This window comes from Lagopus leucura, unplaced genomic scaffold, assembly GCF_019238085.1.
Source record: "Lagopus leucura isolate 7727_CA_CO unplaced genomic scaffold, USGS_WTPT01 Super-Scaffold_100002, whole genome shotgun sequence".
Classification (NCBI taxonomy): domain Eukaryota; kingdom Metazoa; phylum Chordata; class Aves; order Galliformes; family Phasianidae; genus Lagopus; species Lagopus leucura.
Window position 1 is genome coordinate 76,991,602 of NW_024962263.1, and position 21,567 is coordinate 77,013,168.

The window sequence follows — 21,567 nt, forward strand, 5'->3', positions numbered from 1 at the left end:
TGCCTGGACGCTGCCTACATCTATAGTACTGTACTTTGAACCCATGCCAGAGGTAGGCATACCTTTATCAGAGCGCAGCAGGCAAAAACATTCAGAGCACCTGAAATCTCAGAGCTGTCTCTATTAATTGAGCCGTGAAATCGATTTAAAAAATCTCTGAGGTCACTGCTGCAGGTCCAGTTGCACAGGGTGCTACACACCTGCAGCTAGAATGGGTATCTGGGGGCAAATTGCGTCCTAATTATCTTAAGTAATGAATAAGAGAACAAAATGGAAGTGGAAAGAACAAGGGAAAAAGTTCTGGTTTGGACACTATTTCAGAGCTCAGTACCTGCTGCTGCCTCATCTGGATCTATTTTCAAATGTTTTCAAACCATGCTAATCACTCTTGTGAATTAACTCTGCAAGTCGGATGTTGGAAATTGAATGCAAAAGCAAAGTGGAAATTCTGCAGTGCTATTAAAGCTTAACCAGTTTGAGACTTAGACACAAAATGAGAAGCAGCAGCCCCTGGGTGGTGTGGGGGATGCAGAGCTTTGGAGAAGGTTGGGCTCAGGTTCTGCAGGGACACACTGACTCTCCAGGAGGTACCTGTAAGTGAATAAATACAGCCTAGGAAGAAGTTTCCCATTCCACCAATTTCATCTCCATTTAACATTATCTCTGCTCAAATCTCAGCTTCCTCATCCCAGCTCACCAACACTGGCCAAATGCTTGCAGCAGAATGCTCACCACTGCCTCCAGTCTGCCCACATCAGAGATTTTCTACCTAATTCCAGCTTCCTCCACCCAGGACTCTTCCCCAAACAACAATATTAAAATCTACATTCACAACTGCCTTCAGCATCTTCTTCATATATGTGCATTTCTTGAAGTCAGGTTCTGCCCAAGCAAATTATTGCTTTCTTATTCCTCACATTTCCTCTTGCTTCTTCTGCCCCACGTATGCTGGCATAACTGACAAACAAGCACTTGCTTTCCTTCCCCATCCTCATTACACACTCCTGAGAGCACAACAGTTGTGAACATCCAACTGCCTCAAGCAGGTTTTGTGGTTTTTTAACAATTTTGTGTCAGAAAAGACTAATACTCTCCAAAGACCATTAACCTTGATGTATCCCTCCTTAGGATGTTCAAACTTCACTTAATCTCTTTGGCAAGCCAGCCTTTTTGAGATAAACAGTGATGGACACAGAGCTTACTAGCACTCCTAGAGAGCCTTGTGTTGGAGATGGCAAGTGTGAACAAAACCACCCCGCTGAGAAAATAAAATGTTCAAAACAAAGGCTGTTAGAATAAAACAGCTTTATTTTTTTTGTCATCTGCTATTTGTGGTAAGTTAAAATGACCCTGTTTTTGGCATAGACAACATCGTTTGGAGACAAAAGAGATTCAGGGCTGAAAAGACAACAGGAAGATGACAGGAAGATGACCAAGGTGTCCATCTACATGAGACTTAAACCTGGTTTTGACATTCAGAAAATGTCTCCCCTCCTCGGTTCTGCCACCCCCAGCCCTCTCCTGGCTTTCCCACCTTTTCCTTCCCCCACTTTTACTTCAAAGCCCTTTCCCACACCTTCCATGTGCCACAGTGACTCTCCTTGGTGCCCTATTGCACCTCCTGGTGTCACTGCCATGGAGAACTCAGAGTACAGCCATATCTCCAAAAGCAGTGGTAAGTCCTGATGATAAATGGCACAGCCCAGCAGCAGGTCCCAGCACCCATAAACACTCAATACCAGGCTACCAGTAACTTTCTGAAGATGTATCCAGGAGTTGGTGACACACTGAGCAATAGTAGTGGAGAAAAGTATGAGTGGCCCTCTCAGGGCATGGCCCAGAAGAGGCAGCTGTGATCTGGAGATGAGGAGGTTTCATTCAGAGGGACAAATAAAGTCATGAATTAAGGTATCCTGGTGGCAGAGGAGCTATTACACATGAAATAAACAACCTTAATGAGGTTGTAACCTTAGATTTATGGTCTCATCTCCGTACACAGGACTTCAGGTGCAGAACTCCATTAGCACTAATGGGATGTGCACAATTAAAGCCCCCTACACCAAGATGAGACTGCTGCTATTAATACCAGTAGCAAACAAGCTCCAGAGAGGGTCTCCCATTCAGCTCAGCAGAGCAGTCTGAACAAAGCTCGTTTGCAAGGTGGTCATTTCTGAGCACTTGCTGCACAGCAGATACAAGTTTGAGGACTGACCTTTGGGTCAGCAGTCAATGTGTCCCTTCACACTTACTGGGATATCGGCTTTCTCTCCTGGGAACGGGCTCCAGCTCTCCGGCTATGGTTGGCAAAGTTTCCAACTTCAGTTGAAGGGGACAAAAATCACCTAGTCTGTACAGATACAGAACAACACATCTCAGTGCTTTAGCACTGTAAGCACCTTGCTTCTGCTTAGGTGTACAGCACATATCCCATGCTGAGAGGCAATGCACCAGTTAAGATCCCGGGACACAGCCTGTTAACCACTGCTACGGGCAGCAATCACCAGCTGAAAAAGGCAGCAGCTCCAGCTATGGTGTTCTTTAGCAGACATTATCCCCAGAATGGCTTTCTTGCCAGGGAATGGCAAAAGCTATTTACATCTGAGCACCATCACAGCATATATGGGGGAGATGGAATAAGGTGCAGGCGGTAGGCAGAACTGTGATGATAAAACATTAAATACGAATGTGATTTTAGATATTGTATTACGCTCTCCCAAGAGCTGTAATTTTTCATATATATGAAGCATTCAGAAAAATGGAATTGAACTCTTCATCACAACATTTTTTCTACAATATTAAAAATGTAATTTTACCAGAAGCCACGGGGACTCCTGTGTTCTTAATATACTTAAAGGTCTTTACAAGCCAACATTAAAACCGACTGAAATGCCGTACACATCCTTGCTCCTGCTTAACATTACTCTGAAGGCCATTCACTTTAATTTTGCATCGTAGTGTTCATTTTCTTGTATTCTTAACGCTCACAGATTTCAGCAGTACAGAATTCTGACATCATTCCTGAAAAGTCCGCGTTCACACAGAAAGCAGCAGAGTTTTACCGCCAGCTTTAGTGGCAATAGGCTTAAGCCCAAAAGTCTTAAATCTGATGGACATTAAAGATGGAGAAAATTTACTGGTTAATCTAATTTAGCCAGCACAAGAACATTCTCTACAAGGCCAAGGTTATTAATGGCAGCACAAGTAGCCGCATTTATGCAGAGGCTACTTAACTTTTTCCATTGTAATACTCTGCTTCAGGATAACTTTGAACAATTCAGGCTAAGCATTCCTGATGCTAGCTGTCTGACTAATGGGATCTTTTTTGGGAAGCTTTTGCTCAAGGGATTCAGCTATTTCCAAGACTGAGGTTACACGGAAAAAAAAAAAAAAACAACTGAGAAAACAAACTACAGTTTCACATGAAGAGCTCAAACGCTTCCATAAAGTTAAACAAGAACTTCAGCAATAAATCTGCTAAAAATTCAGACAATGACTGAGGAGTAAGGCTGAAAAAGCACACACTATGGATGAAAATGAAGTGATGTGCTAATTAGAGAATGAAGAGGCATAGGAAATTAAAAGCAGGTGCTAAGGAGAGATTAGGCAGAAGGACCTTTTCTGGTCAATAGGTTTACAAGATAGGGGTGTTCTCATCCCCACACTCTGGCCTCAGCCCTGCTTCACTGCTTTGCAAGTAGCAAAGAAACCTGTTATGAGCTGTTATCACCTCCTGCTATCAGGGCTGTGTCACAGGTACCCACAATGTGCTGCTGCTCTAAAGCAGGGGGATTACTGCATCCAGCACAGCCCTCAGACAGAGCCCAGGCATCTCTGTAAGACAAAATCCGCTTTCCTAAACTTTGGAAATTTGAGCCCTCCAGAGAGAGGAAAAACTGGAAATGTCAGTGAAATCTTCATCCAGCTACTCAGCATACAACCTTTTAATGGCTAATCATTTTCTCCATAAGATGTAATAATCAGGCAATTACGCTCAGATTGCATTTGGAGCAGATATGCTCCAAATGATATCAAGGACCTGCTGAGCGTGGACTGGATTGAGCACATTAAGCACTTTAAATGTATGTGACAGACATGGACGGCATCAGTCTTAAGGAGCTTACACTCCATAAATACAAAAGAGCCAGAACCCATTCTTAATGCACATAGCTGAAGGATCTGTTTGGGTCATTTATCCGACCTGCTGAATCTGGGCTCAGACACAGGACCCCTGCTAGGCTCACACCTCCACTGCCCAGCAATTGCAAGTGATGAAGCAGCCCATATGTTTTGTATCAGGAAGAGCTGCTGTTTACATAAGGAAATTATTCACCTATGTCTACCAACACCAAGATTCCAGTAATTAGTGACAAGTTCGCAGCCACTGTCTGGTGGGAGTCGGAGGTTTATGGCTAGGAGACCACAGGCGGGGATGAGCTTCTCGCCGAGAGTGCTGGTTTCCTCCTTTGGGAATGCTCAGCCCATGGCCTATGGCCCTCTCTTCAATGTGGAAACCCTCCTACTTCGGGTGAGAGCAAAGCAGATTCAGCTGTCCCTGGACAGAAAGCAGCAGCTGCACATGGAGGGAATGAGAATTTCAGATAAATGCCTGACTGGTACCACTCCAGTCACCATTTATTTGCGAAATAACATAAATATTCAAGAGAAGCATCTTCTAATAGCGTTACAATTAAGAAACATTAACTACAACAAATGCTTAGGATGTATGCACATAATTTGTAGACAGCCACCATCCAGTCACTTTGTGAGCATATTACTGCTTCAGTGTCGATTCAGAAGCTCTTTTTCTTCTCACTGATCCCCTTATTTCCTTTCCATAAAGTTAAATTCTCTGAGTATCCTTCCCAATTAGAAAACGTTCCCTTCTGAGTGAGGATTCATTGAGGATTCATTAAAGATTCATTAAAGTCTTACGGAAACCAATTAGCGAACGAGAGCTTTTCATTTCCAAGTAGCTCGTTGTGGTGCAATCTGTTACCCACCCCGTGACAATGCCAATTCCGTGTGACCCTGAGTCTGTACTCAGCCTCCTCTGCTCTTTGTCTGCAATATGCACAGCAATGCAAGCAAATGCTTACATCGAGCTTTGCTAAAGAAACAGGGCATACACAGTGGTGTTGTCTTAACAGCACTCTAAATTCTAAACCCAGCGGCCAAATTCAGCTAAAATGTGGTAGATTAGTAGGCTGAGGCATTTTGTTGAGGCAGCAACTTGGCAGGGGCTGAAGCACTGCTGGAAGTCTGCTGGTGTGGCCAGGCAGGAGCTATGCTGGAGATGTAAGGATTGGACCCACACCTGCTCAGGGAGGAGAAGGGACTCCGGGAGGAGCTGTGGGTTCTGTGGCAGCTGTGTGTGGAAGTCATTGGGAACAGCTCTTTGTGGTTGAACTAGGAAGACCAAAAAGCCACAAGGCAACTCCATGAATATGTGCTCATATACGCAACTGTAGAAACTGCTCTTCCATCAACTGCAAGCTATTACTTTTTTTCCACTGATGGATGCCTAATGGCATCAAGAGTCACGTTAAAAGTGATTAAATCAAGTAAGACCTTGTAGTCCATGTAAACAAGCTGTTAACATTGCCAGAACTCGTAATTACTAATCCTTCTGGAAACCAGTTTTTTTACAGCTAGTAACACTGGATGTGTCTGACTACATGCTATGCTTTTTGCCTAAGGTAAGCTGAAATAATCCGTATGGAAGTCACACATTTGGTCGAAAGCAGAAACTGCTCAAGTGTTACAATCTGGTGTAATACAGCCTTGATCGTCATATTGTTTACTTCTTATCCTAAAATACATAAATTGGTCATTATGATTTAGACTCCACTTTCAGGCATATTTATTACCACAGCTTGAAATAGACAAAAATATTGCCGCTATTGCATTCCAGTTAAATATTTTCGTGCCTTATTCTGCAATCTAAAAATTAAATTTACTAATGTTAAAAGCCAAGTGAAAGATTTCAGAACAACAAAAAGACAAATTAACAAATTAGTGACAGACAAAACGTACTGTAAATCTTTCAGATACAAGCTTTCAAATGTTAGGATACGCAAGCATACAAACACTGGCTGTGGGATGACACCTCTGAATTTTTCCATCAGCTTTCAGCTTTGTGCCTATTGGGTATGACTCTCAGTCCATCCAGCTAGAGACATGAAAAAAGATGAAGTCATACAATTGCATTGCTCAAATCTAGGCACACACTAAAAAACTCAAAAGCTTGATGTATCATTCCTTTTTAAGGAACACCAATACCAACAATGGTAAGGTTAATAAATTGATCATTTAAAACAGAACGGAAATCCTTAATGCATGCATCCTTTTCATCTTACAAAGCTCTTGAAGTTTGCAGCTTTGTGCTGGACAAACACATTGCTGCCCTTCCTTGTTTACTGACGTTAACGCCTTTTCATATCATTGTAAAATGGATCTGGTCATTTTTCCCACATATAAACGTTCTTTTTAATTGAAGTAAGATTTCTTTTTCTCACTAAGGAGCCTTTTGCAAAAGCTGTTTTTCAAGACACCTTCTACAGCTCTGCACAATTCACTACTGTTCAGCGTATGATGAGTCTTGTGAACAGCAATCTGTTCTGTCCATTGAAAGACTTAAAAAAATAACAACCAGTCCCAAAATGCCTTCCAGTTGTAAAGTTGGTGTGAAAAGCTTTCAATTCACTCCGTCTGGCGATGTCCCACAGAAGTACCACAGTTTTCTGAGCAGTGCTGATGCACTTGGTACCCTCACACCTGAAGATGAGGGGCATGAGAAAAGTGTACTTGGGAGCACACCTGGAGCAACGATCCAAAACTTCCACCACTAATTTGATGCGCTGCTCAAAAAATTTAACTTATCTTTCCAAACCTATCCAGAAGAACTCACCTCAAAGTGAAGCACATAATGACTCACATCAGAGGACTTAGAGCAGCATGGTCTTTTTCTTAAAGATCAACAAGCTGTGTGCAAAATTTGAAGAAAATTAAAAGCAAGTATAAAAACCAAGGGAAGAAAATGCACCGGCATACAAAATCACAAGGAAGGGTATATCTTTCACCCCTGGGCTGACACACTGGCTGTGAAACAGATCTACAGAGAGCAATTCAGTTTCTCTTACTGCACACATTGCACATATTTAGGCTGGTGTTATTATTTGCATCATCAGCTCCTAATGGCTCCTTAGCAGAGCGCCGAGAGTTTTCTCAGTCCTTTAGACTATCAAATAAGAACCATTACATAGCATTTGCTCCTCAGAGATGTCTCAGATTGTCATTGGTGATTTGTTTCATCAGAAGGCAAAAAAATCTGGCAAGAACGACCAACAAGAAGATTAATGACTCTGCACTCAGGAATTTACAAAGCACAAGAAGCACGAACATGAAGATATCAGATGTTCTTCACAAGTGTTAGAGGTTGCCATGGCCAACCCCATCCAGCACCTCTACTAGCACAAAGCAGGACATCCACATGACTCAGCCCTTCTCTACCACACACTCTGTGCAGATGCAAACAGCCACACAAACACTACCTGCTCTCACCTGGCAGCGCCTTATAGTAGTTCTGCTCAACTCTGCATGGAAGTCCAAACTTCAACAGGATGCAGAGAAGGTAAAACCCAAGTCCTAAAAAATTTAAGCATTTGGGGGAATATTGCATGGAACTAAAAAGAAAGGACACGATAATGTATATTGAATAACTGGGTATAGAAGTCCCTGGTTTCCTCCACGTGAGCAGTTTGCTGCAGAATACGTACAAATACAAGATGGAATCTGGTCCAAAAGGAGAATGAAATACCACTTCATAACTTGATGTAGAGATAAGGCACACCAAGTACGTCTAGATTAGAGAAAAGCTCTCTCTCATTTGGTTTCATTTTCCTCAAACATTAAGGATTAGTCACTGCTAACAACATGGCAGTAAATGGCATCTAAGGATGTCATCATGCCTACCTGCTGTAGGGAACCTGCTTTGGCAGGGGGGTTGGACTCGATGATCTCTGGAGGTCCCTTCCAACCCCTACAGTTCTGTGATTCTGTGAATTATATCTATTTTCTTAGTTTAACTGAGCAGATAGTCCAAAGTGTGGCTTCTTTTCCTGTTGCCTGTCCTGAAGATAATACGTACCCAGACACATTTCAGAGCATTAGAGAAGCTCTGTGATTAACCTATTCTGCTCTGTTTAAGAGCAGGTCCACTCACAGTTCAATACTCTGACTCCTCAGGGAGGGCATCACTTCAGAGTACAGGAACAGTAACTTTTTATCTATGCAACACCACTTGCATCCGCCTTTGCCTTATACCAACACTTTTATGCCTTGTTTGCATGTGAAAAGAGAGTGGGTGCAAAGGACTTCATCACTCTGTAGGCAAGCAGTCACAGCAGTGACTGCAGCATGGGGCTAGTGTTACCACAAAGGGAGATGGTATTTCACTTCTCACGTGGGCTCAGTTTTGAGTACAATTAGTGCACCTTAATAGTAGCAGTGGAACAGAGGCGTTGTCACAATAAAATGAGAGCTACACCAGTGAAGATTCCAAATATCAAGCAACCAGAAAAAAAACGCTGTATACTTTGTCTCTTGTGAGCATACACAATAGCTGTGGATATGTAACAGAGATGGGAGCTCAGTGCGGAGGCTGAGAGGTTGATGAGAGGTTCACTGATGAGAAAAAGAACAGTCAATGCTGACAGGCAGCAAAATTATCGACTGTTTCTGGAACAGTCACACGCAACATGAGAAAGTTCTCCTATGCAGTTCCTCTCTGTAAGTGATCTTTATGGCATCTACAGAAGCCTATGAATACCATGAGCAAAGAAGATTCTGTACTGCAGCTCACTACAGATATCAAAATTCACTATCTTAGCATTATTAAAATGGAGAAGTACGGAAAATTGAGACCAGAGCAGGCATTCTAGGGAAAACATTTGTTTCCAAGACTAAACACTGTATGAGTGGTCAAGAAAATGTTCTAACTTGTTTAGAGGTGATTTTTAAAGATTTTAATGTCACTGCATATGCGTTTAGAAGCCTTTCACAACCAAAAATAGATAGTGCTGTGATAATGAGAAAGGACTTGTCTACATAGAATGAGCTGCCAGCTCTACTACTTCAGGAAGGGAATGGGTAAGAGCTGAATTCCAGGAACACATTGATTGTGGGGAAAGCTGACACCAAACCCAGCACGGACACATAGCCCCTTTTAATTCTTAATCCCCACAGCTGTTGAATCTCATTTACAGACTGACAGCTTCAATTGACTCCACCTGCCTGGCTCAGGTAGGCTTCCCCTAATTCATTGCACCATGGCAGATGACCAAAGTGTGATTCAGAACAGAAGAGACAGAAACCACCTCCAAAATCTATTTAAGCCTTACTTACTATTGTAGCTCATTTCTCCATCTGACTCAAATCCATACACCTAGAGAAGCCATGAATCTCTACTGAAGATTTCAACATTTCTCCATATGCTTTAGCTGACATTTTTCAATTTAGCTATAATAAAGGCACTGATCTTGTTAAACTCTAACACAGGAGATTATTGTACTTTCTCTCATTTATATCCACAATCTTAAAGGATTCAAAACACACAATTTGTTTTGAATCTACCCTGAGCATTTATTCTGCTAACACCTTTTTTGCAGACCTAGTATGCGTAATGTTACTTCACTTTTTATATACAGCCACTAAAGAGACAGTCGTTTATTCCCAGTCATTTAGAAGATCATTTTTTCCCCTCCATTTCAAGTGCCCCATCTTATCCTAACTATCTGCTCCTACTTCTGCTGCAATGGGGATTTTCTGGTCCTTCAGAAAACTAGAAAATTAACACAGTTTAAATATTATTTATACAGAAAACAAAAATCACGTGCACTGTAGCAGAACGTTGAACAGATTTTTGTTTTCAGATAAGTTCACTGTAGGAACATAAACACAAGGGTGCCTAAAGTTTCCAAGATAAAAAGATCAGACCGGCAATTTGCCAGATATTTGAGGGCTGAACAAAATTTGCATACATATTTGCACAAATACCACAAGCACTATAGTTAAGACAGACAAAAATAAGTTCCTAATCTATCCTCTGTTTTCACACACTTCTGACTTTCCAAAACATTCACCTTGCAGGCTGAAATTTTCCATACTAGGTTTGCATTTAGAAGACGTTATTCATTATAGAAGACTAAAATCAAATTCTTACAGCCATTTTAGGCTCTCAGGACTCATCATACCATGACAGGCAATAACTTTTTCTTCTTCTTTTTCTTTTAAAAAACAGTAACATGAGTGCTCTGCCATGCATTAAACACTTAATGTTCTTGTTAAAAAGCAAAGTAGCTCAAGTTCAGGAATAAGTGCGTGTGCAGATGGTAAAGTTAACACAGTGTAGTCATGGCATCCATTTCCACCACACTACCTACTACAGGTTAATCAATTCTACAACATCTTCCGTGCAGATTTCAGCAGGATCATTGGGTTTCAGTCCAGCTGGTGGTGGCAATAGAAAATGGGAACACAGCCTAGCATGACATCGTGGGGATCAGCCTTCACAGAATATTGATTTGTATGTTCCAACTGCGAAGCCTATGAGATATTTGCAACATGGAAGGTCCACTGCACCATACTGTCCAAACAGATTAGAGTGAAAACGAACAACTGTTCTAAGTGACTAGCATATTATGGTTGTAAGTTCTCAACCAAAACTGGGAAATCTTAAATTTCTTCTGTAAACTCAGCTATGCTGAACGTTTGTAATAACTTGTTTTTATTTCGGATTCCAAGCTAAATAAAATATGTATTATTTGCAATGACTAAGTATGAATAACCGCCAGGCACTTAGAAAACCTGAGTGACCACAGAGAATTCCAGTCCAATATGGCCAACAAATAAGGAAATACTAAAATATCATTAAAATTTGCCTTTTATTTTTCTTGCTGGAGAGTTTTGCACAAACCAAGCTGATTGTTTTACAACATTCTTTTCCCAGTATACAAAGTTTTCAACAGGAGCACAAACACTGTAAAATTCATTCTGTTGAAGGTTATAGCGAAGTTTCTTCAATTGTTGTAGTCTTGGAGAGCTTGAGCCATGAAAAGCTTGCCCAGGTTCTGTGCATTGAACTCCTTAATATTCTGACAGTAGGTATTAATTTGACCTGTCAATAAAAAGAAGATTAAAACCTCATCAATTTTCAAATTCAGAAAAGACACCCCAGAATATGATTTTTTAAAAACAGCAAGATCACCTTTCATGTAGGATCATAGAGAAGCAACTGAAACAGGTTGAATACACTATACTCGGGAATTCACATCGTCAATATTCCCAAACAGGTTTGGAAAGAAGAATAAATTAGTAGAGTAGGTAAACTAGTATGCTCAAAACCTCATAATTTTCCTACAACTGTGTAATTTACAATTTCTTAAAAGATATGACAATAAGAAGATATGATGTATGACAATAAAAAGAACAATTTTTGTAGCTGTATCAGAAGCCTAATGATATATAAGCCTAATAATATTAACTAATGATTTAGCTAATTTAGTTGCTCTAAAATTTAGCTGTTCTAAAAATACTGTGTAGCTGATTTTCAATTCTGCTTCTGTACATCTGCTGTCCCTATTATAATGTTATAACAACAAATATTTTCCACTAACACCAAACATTGTGGTACCCCTGTTTCACAATTTCTAGGCTTTTTTTTTTTTTTTTTTTTTGTTTCCACCTAATATTTCACTTTGTTAGCTATTTCAAAAGCCATCAGGGTATGAAGACTTGTCAGTGCTATACAAATCAAATGTGCCCATTAAAACACTTTTATACAAGCCCTGCTTCAAGTTATTTCCCTAGTTAGCCAGGAATAGCAAAACAAGAAGCCAGTTTAATCAAAATTAAGACTGTTTAGAAGCCCAATAAACTCTCAAGCTAATGCTCTATTTGAAAAGTTTTTAAATGCCTCAGAGACAAAAGAGCTAAGTTTTATTCTTCATCCACAAACTTTACTTCATCTGAATTTAAGTAGATGCTTCCAATTCTTCCCTTGACTGCAGTAAAAAAAGAAATGAAGAGTGCTTTGGCTGAAAGCTTTGTTTCTCCTTTAATAGTTTTTAATTTCTCCTAAGAGATTATTCACATTAAGCTATCACTATCATAACACACGTGTGCACACTTATTTTGCATATTCTAAGCTATGCTAAATCTGAGTGTTTAAATACTTTACTGCTACTAGGATTCATTAACTGTTCAAAACTGTTCAGAACCATCTAAATGATAGTTTGTTGAAAGACTCTGGATTGAATAATGAATCAAGGACATTATTTCTTTTAAAAGGAGCAGTATGAAAAAATATCAGTACTACCTTAAATCTTTTGGACATTCCAAAATTGAAGACTTAATTATTATTTTTTTTTTCATGTCAAATCACTCACTTTCTGTACTCTAACTGCCAAGACTTCTGTTTAATTTTCTTCAAGTACAGAACAATGGTGATAGCTAAGCTGAAAATCCTCCCATAGTTTAAAAAAGAAAATGGATTTCCTGTGACATTTTCCAAACTTATATTACTTTCAGTGCATCTAGGTTTTCTGCTCCCTGTGAGGTTCCAACTATTTTTGCTCTTTCAGGGGCAGGCACTGAATTTTGTAGCAAACTGTGGCTGTACACTGCAGAACACCAGAAAACTGAACAGACTGGGGGTGAAACACAACCAGAAACACCTATGCTTTGTTCCCATTTATATTTTCATTCACATTTGGGTGTGGGAAGATGGAAGATAGATACCCTAGAACTCTGGCCACTAAGATCAAAGAAGTGGGCCCAATTCTATGTGAAGTTAAAAGCAACGTTCTCAGCTTCTGCAACAGTCATTTCAACGCCTAGGGATGGTCACAGTAACTTCGAGCTGCAGATAACAAGGCAGACACATGCTCTGCTCTGACTCAAAGCTCCTAGCCTAAGCAGTCGATTCCTGCCTCTCAGCTGTGCACCCCATAACATGTGGAGTTGAGGGAGGAGCTGGGCTATGAGCGCAGAGAGCAGCTTACTGGCTGCAGCAGTTGCTACTCCAATTTGCGCAGAAAAGCCACGCTCCATAGGGCATTTCTCCAGCTCCCCTTTCAAATCCCACTTCAGCTTCTCAGAATGGAGCCAGGAAGAGGCTCTTGTTGTTGCTCCTGCCCTTTTCCAGCAACCCATGAAACACAGATGGTCAGACACAGGCTAGCTATGATGGCCGAGTAAGAAATAAACCAAGAAAGTCTCCATACATCAAGTATAAAGCTATATACAGCCATTTTGGTTAAACACAAAGGCCTGATTTTTATGCTAAATAATGTAGCCATTTTAGTTAAACACATCAACCTGATTTTATACCAGCTAAATGCAGATGTTTTGGTTAAACACAGTGGCCTGATTTCATAAAAACATGTATGTTTATGCCAGTATCCGTAACATGCATCAGTTACTTCCCTAGATGGCTTAGAATTGTTCCACATGTGGAAGTTCACTTTCTAACAGAGGCATGGACTGCCTACTAGCAATGAAGTTGTTTATCTTAGCCACTTCTTTTTGGCTTTTTCTTCAGCCACAAGGGCAGTTTGCTCCAATCAGTGCCTTCGACCAAACGAAGAGCAGAATTTAGAACGAGTCCAACACCAAAACATAACACCATAGTGACAAAGATAACAAAAAATTAAGATGCTTTCTAGGGTAACAACTGCAGTTTTTCCCAGGGTAACATTCATGCGTGAAAAGACGAGTGAGAAAGACTGCTGGAACATTACCTGCAATAAGGAGTGATTCCATTCTGGCAGGGGGCTGTGGTGGTTTAAAAAGTTTATTGATATCCTCTTCAGGCAGAGGGGCTTCTCCTCGGCTTTGACGCTGTAAATTTTCTTGCTGACGTCTCTGCTGATACTGAAAAAAAAGCAACAGAAAAAGAATGCAGCAGTGCTTTGGAAGTCCTGTCAAGTTTTTATTTTCAGATGCTCTTTGCTTAACTAGCAAGTACGTTTTCAAAACCTTTCTTATCCATACCGGATAAAGAGCCAAGGGAATTCCAAATACCCCCTTATATAAGAAACAAAATGACCAAGTGAAAAAGTAGCACAAGCTCTAAAAGATAAGCCCAAATGTTACATTCAATTCACTGGCAACAAGCATTAGTATTATTTTCTTCCTTTAAGCTGGCACCTGAAAGAAGTGAGGCACTGGGAAATCATGCGGCACTGAAGTGGTAGGGATCATTGTTATTATTTTTTTTCAGAGTTAAATACTGTATCTGATGAAAAGATTACAGCATGTTAGATAAAAGCTTCCATTTATCCAAGCAAAAATGGAAAACAAGGTTAGAATACGAAGGTATATGAGAAACCATTGCCTCAAACAGTTATAAAAGTATAAGATGGTAATACCCAATTTTACGTCAGTTACAGGTCTAAACAACAGTAATGTGAAAGGGAAAGAGAACTTGATTAAACACGGTATTTTAAGCCAAAAGGTATTAACTCAAACCATCACAAAGTGGTAACTGAAACAAAGTGTAACGGCTCATTTCTCCATTCAGGTTATTCATATATTCTGCCACACGGATGTCATTTCTTTGTAGGTTACCCAATGACACACTGAAGCAGCAGTCTGTAAAAATTAATCTGCTACTAAAATATACTGATATTTGTTTTCAGTACTTCTCTTTTCCACGTAGATTATTAAAACTTCATAAAAATTAAGGCTGATCATTTTTTCATCTGTTGGATAAACATTTGTTCTCGCAGAACTACATGCATTCAAAAATACATATGTGAGATTTTGTACCAGGTGTCAGAGCCAGGAGTAAACATTGTAAGCTTTGTCCACCAAAGTCCTCATATTCAACACAAAAAAACTTTAAAATAAACAAGCCAAATTGTACGGAGTATATTCTCTCACTTACTTAAACATATCTGTGCACAAGAGAACGGTTCATACTTGGTGGCATACTGAAATGAAGTAATTTTTTTTCCAGTACTAGTGACAAATGCATCTTTTTGGACATTGTTAAAAATAAAATATTAAATGCCCATATTTGTATGTGAATTTCATGTAGTTTCTTCTTTCTTTGCATTACCCCATCCACTTCTCAGCAGTCTGCCTATTATTCTCTATTGAAACGGCTTGCTCTTAATCATAATCACTCCATTTTAAAAATGAAGTTAAGACCACTAACTATGTCACAATGAGCCACTACTAAAGCAGTCATAGTTAGTAAAGAAATGAAGTGAGACACCATGGAACCTACTCTGTTCTGCTTTTCCAAATAAATAGATCCCCTTGTTATCCACAAAACCTTTGAAGTGTATGCCACCTTTCTATTCAAATTAGGCAGCAAAGGAAAATAATTCTTCTGAAGATAACATGCAGGAAGAGTCTATGTCCTCAGGAATTGCAAAGCCAGAAGAGGCCCCTGATCACGTACTGCTTCCTTAAAGTAATCCCTATGCAAGCCCTATTTAAGTGGGGGGGGGGGAGGAAAAAAAAAAAAAGCCCATTCTGATTTAAAATAGCCAGTGATAAAGCATTTTACATGAAACATGGATACTCTTTGTAATAACTAGCTACTTTGTGTAGCAATAGCTGCAATATTTTATCTGTAAACCAGCCTGGTCCAATTTGAACTGGCCAATATTAAATCTTGTTATATCTCTGTCTGCGAGATTAAAGAGCTCAAATTTATTTTTCTTGCAGGTACTTCTTGAGTAAGCAGGTCACTCCTTAATTTTACACATGAATTTATCATATGAAGTGAATTGTATTCGAGAATATTGCTTTCAAGGCTTTTAAATCATTCCCACAGAGCTTTTTTCCAATTTACCAGCATTCTTCTCTAATTAGACATGGTACTGCATTAGTTGCTGCTGCTGCTGCTGCATTTGGTAAAGCAACTGCCTCAGAAATCACAGCATGGTTGAAAGCTGGAAGAGGACTTGAGGTCATCTGGTCTGTTCAAGCAGGAGTATCTACAGCTGGTCTTTCTATTCTGGATTCCCAAACCAGAGTCTTCTGGATTTTAAGCAGCTTTTTTTGGCATTTGGAATTAAAAGCCAGCACCACCTGATCAGTATCACTATCTACTGACATAAAATATGACTGAAATGTCATTTCTGATGAGGCCACTCTGCTGTCTTTTCAGTATGGACTGCTTCTTTGGAGGATTATATATGATGGTATTAAAACAGTTTGCTTCAGAACACTTCACTTGTATTTCACTGTATTGCTCTTTCATCTCACTTACTAATCCTCTAATCCTTATGTCCACAGTACATCTATCAAGTGACCTTGCTTTTATCACAGATCACTAACAAACACATAAAATAGCAAAGACAGACAAATCCCCATCATGTGTCAGCACAACTGAATTCATTTGATGATTCCCCACTAGCTGTAACATTTTATGACCCTACTTAACGGATATGTTTCTGTAAAAATTTTATCTTGCTTAGATCCAGACCCAAATCTAAAACCATCTGTCTTAGATAACACTCCCAAAACCGTATTTCATGGAGAAAGTCTTCTCGTTCAGGTTTTCTCTGTTACCAACCTGGTGCTTCTGCTGCTGCTGCTTGCTTACATTCCTCAGGTAGGTATTGTATTTCACAATGTCTTGGCTCATCTCATCCACTCTGTCCATCAGCAGCTGCAGACTCTTCCCCAGGTGATTACTGAAATACAAAAAACATTCCTGAAAGACTGAATTTATTACATATATATATATATATAGAACTTGAAAATTCAAGTTATTTGACAAACTTTTCTGCACTAATGGCAGAGCTTGCACATGTATTTATTTATTCAGTTCCTGGTTATTTTTGTTCATGCATGTATTTGGAGACATTCTACCTGGCTTCTCCTCCTGCAGTGTCTTGCCACATTACAAATATGATATTCAAATGTTTTGGTCTTTGCAAAGAACTTCCTAGTTATGAAAACCTTCTGCTTAACAAGACTTATGGATTCAGGTCAAATGTTTAAAAGAGAAAGTCTGATGCCTTTGTGGTGACACACAACCTTGAAAAACATTCTAGAAGATGCGTTCAGTTTGGTTTCAAGCTATTTCTGGCTTTTTTTCAGCATTTCTAATGCTCAATAGGGATTGTTAAATACTCTTCAGAGGACTCTCTCATTAGCTAGACCATCAAACCATGCCTGGGAGGTTCAGCAGACATCACTCGATTTTAGCTGTTGAGAGGCAGTATCGCATCCAGCCCAGCCAATTCCACATTCCATATCATAGGCAACATGGAAGCAGCTAGGCTGGGTGCGTCCAGTTCCAGTTATGCGATCTGCAGCCTTGGCCAGACAAATGCAGTCTGTTAAACAACTTTTATTGCAACCGTTTTTAGCAATTGGTTCAGTATTTAGCAAGAACTTAAGGTATACTTTCCAAGTTTAAGTTTTGGAACTTTAAAGAGTGGTGCCCATGGAGACGGTATTCATCCTAGATTATGTTTACAGGGTAGTGCAGTAAAAGAAGGGTACTCACTGCTCTGTATTGATCCCTTTGATCAGAAGCTAGGTTTCTGGCTCCAAATTTAAGCCACACCCAGTACAACCTGGCTGAAGACCAAGGATTAAGCAGCTAAACCTCATTCTTCTCCTCTTCAACTGAAATCCACTAATATTCATGGAGTTTCTTTCAACTAAAAGCAGTTTGGTGCATTTCTATGTCAGAATCATATCCCTCTGTCACCGTTTCTCCCCGTTATCTGAGATTCCTACTGCCTTTTACAAAGCATTCACTCCATCCTAAGCCCTATGGATTGGGGAAACTAACTGGAAGAGCCAGTAGGAAATAGCAGCGCAATGAGAAAAGGGAACAAGACACCTAATACTAAGCCCACTGAATTCAGAACTGTAGACAGATGCTTGTAATATACAGAGGCACTAGAAGATACCTGCTGGGAACGTAGCTCAAGACACTCGCCCTCATCCACAAGAATCAGAACAGCTATTTCACCAGCTGAGCTGCCTGCTTACCCAACAAAAGGCTGGATCGGTAATTTCTGAGCACAGTTTATTTAAAGCCATAGTCTTAAACTTCTGTTGCCTACAGGGGCAAATGGTGAGGAAGATTTCAGCTACGTAGCAGAAAGAAAGGCGCCACTGTAATAATTATTTTTAAACTCCTTGGAGGGTTTCTTTCTTTCAGTCGAGCATTTCAAGCACTGCGATATTCAGAACTGTGGAATATTGCCATGGCCATGGGTGTACATGTTTTCATTTTCTACAGAGTTTATATTACACTGAGTTAGTGTAAGAACTGGATATTATCAGAACACTAATGATCTTACAGGGTTTGCAGCCATCAGGAATACAAAATTATTTTACAGATAGCGCCCATATGAAATATAGCTGGTTACAAGAATGATTTTATGTGAATCTCTCTAGGAGCAGCTTAGTATAGCAGAATACTGAAACAGGGAGTTATTGTTAAGACACTGCAGTAATATAATGTTTGCTCTCATTGCCAAGGAAACAAAAATCTGAAAACAGATAACTTAAACAGATGTGAACTGAGACATGAAGTGATAAGTATGCTCCAAATACAGGACCTGCTTTTTCCTTATGTCTCATGTGCCTGATACTCTCTTTTACTCCATCATCTCTTTAAGAATATATGAAGGCCAATAGGAAACAATTCATAAAACTCTGTATGCGACCTTTAAGTACATTTTATTCAGCAGAAGTTTATATGAGTGAGATTTAGAAGGTTAAATTGTATTGCTCCAGCCCATAAAACTCACCATACACTTACTCAGCCCAAAAGCTCTTTTAGGTATCTCCTTTCCTTCTGCACTCCCATAGAAGATATCAAAACTTACACTACATGGTACCTAAATGCCTGATACACTTTAATGCAATAATTAAAAAACAAAAGTGCAAGTAATTGCTGCTCACATATCCATAAAGATTCATTTTCCTAAAAGTCTCTGTGATAGTGAAATGGAGACAACACGGAGTTCAGCACCCAACAAATTGTTCTGTGAGCACAAGTAATACAGAAATAGCATTTTCAACAGATGTGTTGAGATAGCACTAGGAGATGACTCAACCTCAGGTATCAGTGAATATTCATAGGAGAAAATTATTAGAAATACCTAGCTGTAGGATTGCCATCATAGCAAGCATCAAAAAGTCCACACAGGTGACTGTATACATGTTAGTGTTGTGCACTTTTTCAGCCTTATAATTGATTCCCTATTCCCCCCATTACTCTTCACCAAAAAGGGAAGATACACACTCAAATAGTTGGCACAACAATTACTTCCAATTCCTTTTATCAAATAAAGTTAAAATAATTCTGAAGGTGAGAAATGGAAAGCTATGAGTGGACAGCCCTAACCCATAGGTGACTTGGTTATTCTGGCTGACGAGCCTTGCCTTTGGCAGTATTATGGTCTAGCTTCCATGGAAGAACAAAGCATTACCTATAATCAGATTACATCCATTTATCATTCACTGCATGAGTGTATCCTGTTGAGCAACCTGGTCTAGTGGAAGGTGTCCCTGCCATAGCAGGGGGGTTGGGACTATGTGATCTGCAGGTCCCTTCCAACCCAAACCATTCTATGATTCTATGATTAGGATGCAGATCTGACTAAAGGACCTGAATGCAAGCTTCCCTCTTCGTGAGGGAATGCTCATACCACCAGAGCCTGCCGTTGTGGATATATTTTAGAAGAGCAAAGGTATGGTTTGCTGTTGCCAGCAAAGCTGGTTTAAAAGGTTCCAGCATCAGCATCTTCCTGCCTCTCCCTCTGCCCAAGGATTACAGCACTCTCAGCTGTATGGATTCAGCTGTTTGCGTGGGCACACTTTAAACCGTTCCAGTGAAACGCTCTACTGTAAATGCAAAAACACCCTCTGTTGGGGTTTCTTTAAACAGAGGGGGAGAAAGAGAGAGAGAGAGACTGAAGGAAGGGCTGGAAGGGAAGAAGAGTGGGAGCCTGACTTTTTCCACCAGTCTATTCCACAAAGCTATTTGTACAGCCGTACTCCAAAACAGATGAGGGAATAAAAAAATCTTTGAGGGCGGGAGGGATGCAGAGATGAAATGGGGATAGAAGGGAGGAATGATGCAAGCAGCTGGGGGTTGGAACCTCAACTGGCTCCACTTCTGTAGGATTCGTAGCACGGAGCTACACATGAAGCCCACATTTCCCTCAGCATCTTTAATCGGGAAAGGACTCCACACGTACTCACTAAAGGTCTGAAACACCCACAATGCATCCTCAAGTTAGCCACCAAAGCTTCAAAAAGAAGCAGGAATCCCCATCATTCTTAGCTTCCCATGTCCCAGGCATTAGTTTTTTCTCTCTCCCTACATGACTTGTAAGGCCTCACAGTTCGCACTTTCAGAGAAGCTGAGCTACCCATGCTGCAAAAGGAAGCAGAGCCTCTGAGATCTGAGTTGCCATGCTGATCCATGCACTTCACGTTGGAGGATGGCAACACAGAAGCTGCAGGAATCCAAAAAGAAAGGCCTTCCGAAATTATCATAAAATAAAGTACATGCAGGATCCATTTATTTGCATCTTGTCTAAAGAAAACAAGAACAGGGAACAGCAAGGGCAAGCACAAGAAGAGCCCTATCTACTGCTCTGGTTTTCCAATTTCATCAGCTGTGCTGAGGCCCCTCTCTCCGTCACTGCTTTATGGGAAAAGGTGCCACTCTGCACAGCATTCTCCTCCTGAGGGTAACAGCACTGTGTGGATTAGAGAGGTACTGCTGGGCCAAGCACATCTTTTTGATTAAATATTTCTAAGGAGCATTCCCACCACTTAGCAGAAGAACTTGTTTACATCTCCACATTTCAGCCTGAATACAACCTGTGCTCTTTTTAAGAGGATTTTGTTTGAGTGAGATATGTAAGTCAGGAGTCTCAGAGCTCCATTCCCTTTTCTATTTTGACTTTGATGTGTGCCTTTGGGCAACACATTTACCCTCTGTGTGTCAGCTTCCCCCATCTGCAAATTAGAGATTTTCATAATTATCTTAATAATCCGTTAAACACACAGATTTCTGAACAAGCAGTACAGTGAACAAAGGTTAACATTATTTTTGAATGCCAAAGTAACCCTCCTTATGTCACTTTTGTAAAAATACCGCATCTGATGTTTGAAAAATCTTTCTGCCAAGTAGATGTTACTGCAGTAAATGTTCAGCACATGTTCGCTTCCACTGACGCACACTATTAGAAAAATTGCTTGAGACAAATTGAGATATTATAGAACAACCCTATTATGAAGCTAGACCACAAAAAAGCTTTTTTTAATTTAAACTAGATCATCAATGGAACAGGGAAGAGATGGATGAGAATGGGAAAGTTGGTTGTAATTATTTCTCTGAAGATCTGGAACATTATCTGACAGGATTTTAATTCCTGAGTTTCTATCAAAAGATTGGCAGCATTCCAAGGTCTTCACAAGACATTTTGGTCCTTAAGGGTAGCAGGAGGATAACAGTTTGAGCAAAAAGGCCTTTACTTGCTATTACTTGCTAGCTGTGCGCTATTCCAC

General features: G+C 40.2%; 1 protein-coding gene across 1 annotated transcript in view; it reads right to left on the reverse strand.

Moving 5' to 3' along the window:
- Positions 1–10,921: 10,921 nt before the first annotated feature.
- EIF3H (eukaryotic translation initiation factor 3 subunit H) overlaps positions 10,922–21,567 on the reverse strand; it is an 80,820-nt gene continuing 70,174 nt past the window's right edge. Inside the window, exons 6-8 of the mRNA XM_042869920.1 lie at positions 16,589–16,709; positions 13,797–13,929; positions 10,922–11,173 (exon numbers count right to left, since the gene is read on the reverse strand). Of these exons, the coding sequence (XP_042725854.1) occupies positions 11,076–11,173; positions 13,797–13,929; positions 16,589–16,709 (352 nt within the window). The 3' untranslated portion in view covers positions 10,922–11,075. The remainder of the gene's footprint in view (positions 11,174–13,796; positions 13,930–16,588; positions 16,710–21,567) is intronic.